The sequence below is a fragment of the Entelurus aequoreus genome, linkage group LG02 (genome assembly GCF_033978785.1).
Source record: "Entelurus aequoreus isolate RoL-2023_Sb linkage group LG02, RoL_Eaeq_v1.1, whole genome shotgun sequence".
NCBI classification, from domain to species: Eukaryota; Metazoa; Chordata; class Actinopteri; order Syngnathiformes; family Syngnathidae; genus Entelurus; species Entelurus aequoreus.
In genome coordinates this window covers 60101503-60110522 of record NC_084732.1, presented here as the reverse complement: position 1 = coordinate 60110522, position 9020 = coordinate 60101503, and the positions used below count along the sequence as shown (strand labels likewise).

The 9020-nt window shown below is 41.8% G+C and overlaps 1 protein-coding gene across 1 annotated transcript; it reads left to right on the top strand.

Annotated features, from left to right (window-relative positions):
- The first annotated feature begins 2020 nt into the window (after nucleotides 1-2020).
- LOC133663787 (zinc finger protein 319-like) lies at nucleotides 2021-7451 on the top strand. The gene is made up of 2 exons (XM_062068494.1): nucleotides 2021-2366; nucleotides 4226-7451. Exon 2 carries the CDS (start codon nucleotides 4333-4335, stop codon nucleotides 6115-6117), a length of 1785 nt encoding a protein of 594 aa, XP_061924478.1. The 5' UTR covers nucleotides 2021-2366; nucleotides 4226-4332; the 3' UTR covers nucleotides 6118-7451.
- The last annotated feature ends 1569 nt before the right edge of the window (nucleotides 7452-9020 follow it).

Below are 9020 nucleotides of genomic sequence, written 5' to 3'. Positions count from 1 at the left end.
ATGATTGCACAAGGGTTTTCTAATCATCAATTAGCCTTCTGAGCCAATGAGCAAACACATTGTACCATTAGAACACTGGAGTGATAGTTGCTGGAAATGGGCCTCTATACACCTATGTAGATATTGCACCAAAAACCAGACATTTGCAGCTAGAATAGTTATTTACCACATTAGCAATGTATAGAGTGTATTTCTTTAAAGTTAAGACTAGTTTAAAGTTATCTTCATTGAAAAGTACAGTGCTTTTCCTTCAAAATTAAGGACATTTCAATGTGACCCCAAACTTTGAACGGTAGTGTACATATATGTTCACTCTCTGGAAAGGTTTAGATTTAAAATTTTGGTTTAGATTTAACATTTAGATTTAAATATTAAATTTAACATTTGTATTTAGATTTTACATTTAGATCTGATTTAATTTAATTTAATTTTCCTGAGGGAATTTTCCTGAAGGAATCAATAAAGTACTATCTATCTATCTATCTATCTATCTATCTATCTATCTATCTATCTATCTATCTATCTATCTATCTATCTATCTATCTATCTATCTATCTATCTATCTATCTATCTATCTATCTATCTATCTATCTATCTATCTAACATTTAAATTAAAGATGGTGTACCCCGCCTTCTGCCCAAATGCAGCTAAGATAGGCTCCAGCACCCCCCGCGACCCCGAAAGGGACAAGGAGTAGAAAATGGATGGATTTAGATTTAACATTTAGATATAATATTTAGAGTAAACAATGAATTTAAACTTAATGAACTTGATGAAAACAAGCTAAATGTGAGAAAAATGTGTTAAATGTGAAAAAAGTGAGTTAAATGTGAGAAAAGTGAGCTAAATGCGAGAAATATATCTGCTACAAAAGTGTGACTGAACTTTTACAATCGTTACCCCATAATATTGTATTATTTTTATTTTGAAAAACAAAAGTAGAAGTAGCAGGTACATCTATCATTAAAATGTTGGTTACTGTATTTTAATTGACATGTCTTGAACGTTGAAAATGAGAGAAGAAACAATTTTCTCTTATTCAAACCTACAGTGTTGGTTGCGCTTTATTTAAATAAAATGTTAATGTATCGGCCATTAACTGTTTACTTGCTTTTTTTCTATCTATAATTTTTGTATAACTTCGCCTGTCGTGTTCAGTATCCAGTATTTATTTCGTTGTCACACTGGTTGAAATATTTTTGCTAAAGTTACTGAATCGATCTCAACTCACTGAATGGTATTGTTTAGGGCTGCAACAACTAATCGATTAAATCGATTAAAATCGATTATAAAAATAGTTGGCGATTAATTTAGTCATCGATTCGTTGGATTTATGCTATGCGCAGAGGCATTTTTTTATTTTTATTTAATTTTTTTATAAACCTTTATTTATAAACTGCAACATGTACAAACAGCTGAGAAACAATAATCAAAATAAGTATGGTGTCAGTATGCTGTTTTTTTTTCAATAAAATACTGGAAAGGATAGAAATGTAGTTTGTCTCTTTTATCCGATTATTAATCGATTAATCGACGTAACAATCGGCAGATTAATCGATTATCAAATTAATTGTTAGTTGCAGCCCCGGTATTGTTCTAAAAAAAAAAGTATCGTACCTGAATCGTATCGGCAACCACAAATTCGGAATCAAATCGTTACGCCTCTACTTCTTCTTCTTCATTTTATGGCGGGTCGCAACCAACGTTATAGGTGCAAACCGCCACCTACTGTACTGGAGTGTGTATCCTCAGGGTGAGTACTTAGGTTACAGACTATGTTAGTGTATACATATCAAATATATATTTACACAAAAGCACACATAACAAAAGCGTAGACAAAAAGAAAAAAGAAAAAATAATAAAAATAAAAAAACAAAAAAACTATACTTTAAGTATTAAACCTGTGATCTTAAGATATCCCATTAGAGCCTTGCTAAATTCTTTATTGTTTTTTACACCTCTACTTACTGCTGTCTGTGCTGAGGTCTAGCTGTAAATATGTCAGTTAAGTAGAACGGGTGAAACACTACCCCCTAGTGTTTTGTTGTAAAAACGTGTAATATGTCTCCAGCAGCTCCTGGTCGTCTTTGTTAGATTGTTCTTCGGACAAACCGAGCCGTCGGTCTCATCTCTTCACCCAACCGGTGCTGTGTAGCGCACTCGCACCGTGGAGCGGTCACAGCCGCACCGGCACGGCGGCGACAACTCCCTGCGTGGCGGTTTCCGGTGTTCGTCCGTCAGCGGGAGGATGGCGTCTGGCTTCTACCGCATCCCTTCTACCGCCGGTCCTCCGACCCCCACTTACCGCGAATGTCGTCGGCGCCAGTCCGAAGACTGCAAAGAAAAACACCTATAAGCGAACCCGGTAGGTTTTGTTGAATGACTGTTTGCACATTTATCGCATTTTAAGACATGAGAACCGCGGCTGCAGCTCGGTGCTCGGGGGAGGCCTAGCTAGTTTGGATTCGGGGTCAGTTCTCCGTCGAGGCTCACGTCTAACGGTGGACCAGTCAATCTGGCCTTTCATAAAAAGCCAGATCGGGCAAAGCGGCGATAGCTTCTGGGCGTCGCTTACGTCCTTTTTTGTTGTGTGAATTGTGTTACTTTTACTGGTAAATGGAGGATCAGATGTTGTAGCTAGGGGGAGATGGCAGGCTACAATAGTGAAGGCGGTGCAGTTGTTAACGTTCCTGTAACTAGCTGCTAGCTGCTAACTGGCTATTAGCTACACACTAGCTACAAACTGGTGTGTTTTTTAAAAAAAATTTATTAAATCGCTATTCATTAACTTTTTTCATAGGCGTAAGCTCAGAAAAGCTATTTTTAAAACGTAGCGTCGTATTTTACTACGTTTATTTCTTGAGCTTGCTCTTAAAGCAACCATTACATTGAGGTGTTTTGGCAGTTGAAATCAGGAAATAGGGCCGAGCTTGATAGCGGCATTGTTTATTAGTCAAACTGCTTTTAATGTGTATTAAAAAAAACACTCACATAATGACATCCCAAAAGTTAGATTAGCTAAAATATGTTAATTGTTAGATGTTAAACTTTGACAATTTTCATAATGACCTCACATTGTATCTTACTTTTAAGTTATAACTTGCGCCATTACATGTCTAATAAGCGTTTTTATGTACATTATTGAGCAGTTGTATGACTTCATATAACCCCTGATTTCCACAGGATGATAAACGGCAGCGGAACGCCATCGCAGACTCTTTCCGTTTTAATCCAAGTCAATGTGTCCGTTTCCGCCACCTCTGGAACGGCACCAACATGGCGGTGACGTTCCACGTCCCTCCGCTAAATATCCGCAGATCTTCTTATATTTGCCGGTCACTGTAATGAATCTGTTCAATTTAGCTAAGTTCTGCTAGTGTTGGATAGAAAGTCATGCACAAACACAAAACAAAGTATCCGGTTTACTTTCAAAATGAAATAGGCTGTCTTCAAGGCGGATCGTATTTTATACTTTAAAACATCTTAACTGGTGGGGACTAAAACATGAAGTCAACTTGTCAAATGATGGAATTTCACCTTGTTGGCACAAATGGATGAGGACATGCCAATTCTTGAGGTTCAACATTTAAGAACCAAAAACAGGCATATCCCAGGGAGCTATATGGGGGCCTGTCTCAAATACCAGCTGAACCAAAAACAGGTATATCCCAGGGAGCTATATGGGGGCCTGTGTCAAATACCAGCTGATACGGGGGGTTGGGAAGCAGGGGAGTGGTTTGTAGGAGTTCAATGAAATGTATGTATGTGCGTGTGTGTGTGCACAACGCTCGCTGGGGATGATCTTACGGTTGTGTTGTTGCTTGCTACAAAAAAATGTTTGTTGTTCTGCAAGGCAAAACGGGCGTCTTTTCCACGAGTCACGTCAAGTCAATGCCTTCACAAACGCACCTGTCTGTGGGCATTGATGGACAGCTAAGGTTGAGATGTTACACAGTGTTTACTTTAGTGTTTTCTTTACAACGTGATAATGCGTGGAGTTGCGAGATCTCATAACAGTCCGCGCTATTTCGCTGCACGTCGAAGTCGCAACAGAACAGCGGTGGAGCTTGCTGTACGGCAGATGGTGGTGCAGTTTTGTGGCGGCTACATTCCGCTGCCGGTACGCATCTTGTGGAATTTAGGGGTTAGTCTGTGTTTCTGTGCATCACATCAGTGCAGCGGCGTTTGCCTTCTAATTCTCCAATTGTCATGTGTTCCCTCCAGGTCTCATGTTTATCTTCAAGGACGTGTACATCCCACATTTAAGACTCCAAATCAGTCTGCTGTGTGTGGCACTATAAACCTCATCATCCGAAATTCTGAATCCTTGAATGGAAAGTGGAATGATGACAGAGGCGTGGCAGCAGCAGCAGCAGCAGCAGCAGCATGTGGTGGCTCCACCTTCTGTAGTTCACACGCTTCCTCAGACGACGGACACCACTCTGGCCTGCACTGTGTATGGAGTTGTCCTTCAACCAGACTCCTCTCTGCAGCAGCAGCAGCTGGGCCAGCAGCATGTAGTACAATCGCAACAGCCCTCCATGCAGATAGCGGATGAAAGACACAAGTGTGGAGCCTGCGGCCATGACATCTCTCACTTGGCCAATCCGCATGAACACCAGTGCATGGTGACCCAAGACCGGTCCTTCCAGTGCACACAGTGCATGAAGATCTTCAGCCAGGCCACGGACCTCCTAGAGCATCAGTGTGTCCAGGTGGAACAGAAACCTTTTGTCTGTGGAGTGTGTAAGATGGGATTCTCCTTGCTCACCTCTTTGGCCCAGCATCACAACTCCCACGGCAATGGCAACAACCCAATGAAGTGCTCCATTTGTGAAAAAACTTACCGTCCCGGCTCTGGAAATGTCACTCCCACCTCGTCTGCAGCCAATCCTCAGCAGCCGTCCACTGGGGAGACATCTGGTGGCGGTGCAGCAATCAGTGCCTCATCCCCGCCTGCTTTTGAGGCCTCTGCACCAGATAGGCCATACAAGTGCTCAGTGTGCCATAAATCGTTCCGGCATTTGTCAGAGCTGACCCGCCACGAAAGGGTACACACAGGTGAGAAGCCGTACAAATGTGACACATGTGATAAAAGCTTCAGCCAGTCCTCACATCTGGCGCACCATCAACGCACACACAGCTCAGAGCGGCCATATAAGTGTGCTGTGTGTGAGAAGAGCTTTAAGCACCGTTCTCACCTTGTGCGCCACATGTACGCCCATTCAGGCGAGCACCTGTTCAAGTGCAATTTGTGCGAAATGCACTTTAAGGAGTCGTCCGAGCTCCTGCACCATCAATGCCAGCCCGAAGGAGAGAGGCCCTTTCGCTGTGGGTCGTGCGGGAAGAGCTTCAAGCGGCCGTCGGACCTGCGGCAGCACGAACGCACTCACTCTGAGGAGCGACCATTCCAGTGCGAGGAGTGCCAGATGAGCTTCAAGCAGCAGTATGCTCTTGTACGCCACCGACGCACTCATAAAAATCCTGCTGACCGCCCTTTCAAGTGTAATCTCTGCGATAAAGGCTTTCTTCAGCCCTCCCACCTGCTTTACCATCAACAGGTGCACGGTATGGAAAGTTTATTTAAGTGTGCATCTTGCCAGAAGTCTTTTAGCCAATCCGGAGAACTGCTGAGGCACAAATGTGGCGGCGAAGTAGAGAAGCCCTATAAGTGCGACGTGTGCGGCAAAGGTTACAAAAAGAACTCGACGCTGCAACGCCACCAAAACACTCACTGCACAGAGAAGCCGCTGAAATGCTCTCTGTGTGACAAGCGCTTTGTGTCATCCTCAGAGTTTGTCCAGCACCGCTGCGACCCGACCCGCGAGAAACCGCTGAAATGTCCCGACTGTGAGAAACGCTTCAGGTACTCGTCCGAGCTGCAACGCCACCGCCGCGTCCACACCGGAGAGAAACCGTTCAAGTGCGCGAGCTGCGACAAGAGCTTCAAGCAACGCGAGCACCTGGCCAAGCATCAAAGCGTGCACTCGCGGGAGACGCAGTTTAAGTGCGTGTGGTGCGGCGAGCGGTTTGTGGACCTCGCCGCGCTGCAGGAACACACGGTGCAGCACACGGCCGAAGGTGAGAGTTTCCCGGAAGCGCCATGTATCCCGTGAACGGTGAGGTTCTGCAGGCTTGGACATCAAACTTGTGTGCCAGCCTCAGCGCTCACCTTTTTATAGGATATAACACGCCTGTGAAACATGTCTAATGATTTGTAGTAGCCAATATGTTAACCTCCTTTGAGTAAAAAGCAAAACCTCAGGATCAGGAATCCTTTAGTTAGTTTATATTTGAGGTAAAGACTTAAAGAGCAAAAAAGGCGTGTGATGTAAATGTGGGTCTTGACTAAGAACAGTACTGTGTGGGACCTTTTTTCTGTGGTTGCATGTGAAAGTCTGTTTTTTTTTAATTGTTTACGCTTGTGGATGGCAAGACAGCTGTTATATGTGTGCTCATGTGTATTGCCCCTGACATCCATGTGCCTTTGTTTTTCTTTTAAACAGATCTTGTTTTAATAATTTCATGTCCGGTATAGCAGTCCTTCCCATCAGCGCATAGCGACGGCCCTGTGCAGCAGTATCTTTTCACATACTTAGGTAGTGTCATCTGTTTGTGCATGACTATTTATCACACTTAGTATCACTGTTGTATTATACGTTTGTTTATTTAGGAAAACACCATAAGAAGATGAGAAAAAAAAACAAGTGGATTTGTGGAAACTGTATAGCCTGTGTCCTACAATGTGTTATTGCATCTTTGTATTAAACGACTAGGTAGCACATACCTATCATGTCATATGAACACTTGACATGTGCAATAGAACATGCACAATGTAATATTTATGACTACTGATTCAATGAATAGTCTACCCTGTTAATATAGATTGTGTGTGTGTATGCGCTCATGTAAACTGAAAATGTGTAGTGCTTCTGTTACTTTTTTGGTTTTTTGACTTTTAATAAGCTTGCTGATATTTTGCAAGGACTTAAGTTTCAGTTTGAAATATCACATTTAATCTGACCATCTTTCAAATGCTATATATGGGTAAATTATAAGAAAGTAGCAAATTACCATGTGGTAAATCCAAATTGAGTAATGGGACTTATTCCCTGTCCAACCTGAGCACATAACTCCTAGCAACCCCAAAGTTGTTCAACGTATGCGTCTCTTAGCACTGAGGATGAAGTGAAATATATACAAAGGGAAGTTTCTATATTCCCTACAACTTTTTTTGCAGTATATTTAAAGAAAGCTTTGGGGGGGACAGAAGGTAACCGCTGGAGTGGGACTAGTTGTATCACACTTTAATTTGGCTTCAAACTCCAAAAGGGTAATAATGAGCTGATGGAATGCTGGAGTTACACAAATGGGTATCATATAGACTCCTGTTCATACTGTACACATACATGTAAAATAAACCACATTGAGGAAAATAAGTGTTTGCTTTTATGTAGGGTGTGATTCTAATGCATTGTTATGTGTACTGCTATTTATTTTACAGTTATTTGTATTTGAGATTTACAGAGGCATGTTTTCCAAGTTGCTTTACATTAGTACTTCTCAAATAATGGGATGACAGGAGGGAATTTGAGTATTAGTGTAATTATTTAAAAATAAATAATCAGGTTCTAACTAGTATTTCATTACTGGGAGTGGAAAACTACTGCTGTACATAAGTGATAATAATGTTCAATTCCCTCAAACATTAACACATCCCCCACTGTTCAAAAGTTTTAGAATGTTTTCTGAATTCCCTAATTAGGGAATTCAGAAAACATGCATATGCATACAGTTACCGTATACGGTAACTGTATGCATATTCGAAACAAACTAATTCCTTAACCATAACCATAACCTTAGGTTTGAAAGCCTCACCTTGATGTCTCAAAACATCCTTCTTCTCATTGTAGCCAAATAGCTTAATCTTTGTCTTGCCTGACCAAAACAACCTTTATCCAGAAGACATTAGGCCTCAGTTTGGTATATCGAATGAACCCAGTGCAGTTTGAGCTTCAATCGCGCCCTGTGCAAGACCCCCAAGCTCCATACCTTTATTGTTGACCCAAATTCTGCGCCCAATGGGTTGACTTGATCTTTTTCCCCCTCATCCTTGTGGCGCCCTTGTACAATTGCCCATGTGACCCATTGCTGAAACCACCACTGGAAGAACCCCGGACTAACTAGGATGAGTGTCCAAAGTGCAGCTCAGTGGCTATTTTTAGCACAACTTTTGCTTATTAATTCAATATGAGTGTGAATGTTGTCTGTCTATCTGTGTTGGCCCTGCGATGAGGTGGCGACTTGTCCAGAGTGTACCCCGCCTTCCGCCCGATTGTAGCTGAGATATAGGCTCCAGCGACCCCGAAGGGAATAAGCGGTAAAAAATGGATGGATGGATGGATGATTGAAATATAAATAGTATGCTAATTTTACTTGTCACCAACCGTATAACTCTAAGCTCCGATGTTTTGTTTTGGTAGCTTAGCATACCTTGACCTACATTGGATTGGATTTATCATCTTTAATATAGAAAATGTAACACAGTGACATACCAGCATACAAAAGTGGGACACCCCTGAGCTAGGTAGATATCAGAGGGTATTACAGAATGAAATTAAATAATATACAGATACACATAAAATGTCTTCATTCTTAAGAAATATCGCAGCTTTTTGTTTTCTAACAGCGGAGGCATCAAAACCTTTTCTACAGCAGGCGTTTGACACATTTTGCTCAAGTCAATTATGCTAAGATGTCTAAACATCCATATCTTAGCAAACAAAGCAAATTAGTTTACTATGTAACAATGATTTAAGATTGTTTTTAGATTATGCAGTGCGCTAAACAAAAAACAAAAAAACGAACTTTGGACGAAAAAGGCCCCCGGGCCGCAATTTGGACTCCCGGCTGTCTCAGCACGATGGGGGTAAGAATGGAATGTACTGTATGAAATAACACATGCCATTATAATTTCGAGTGCGCTCAAGTGAACGCACTTATGCACTCAAAATGCCGA

Coding starts and splice junctions, on each gene's coding strand:
- LOC133663787 (XM_062068494.1), top strand. CDS start 4,333: ATGGAAAGTGGAATGATGACAGAGGCGTGGCAGCAGCAGCAGCAGCAG.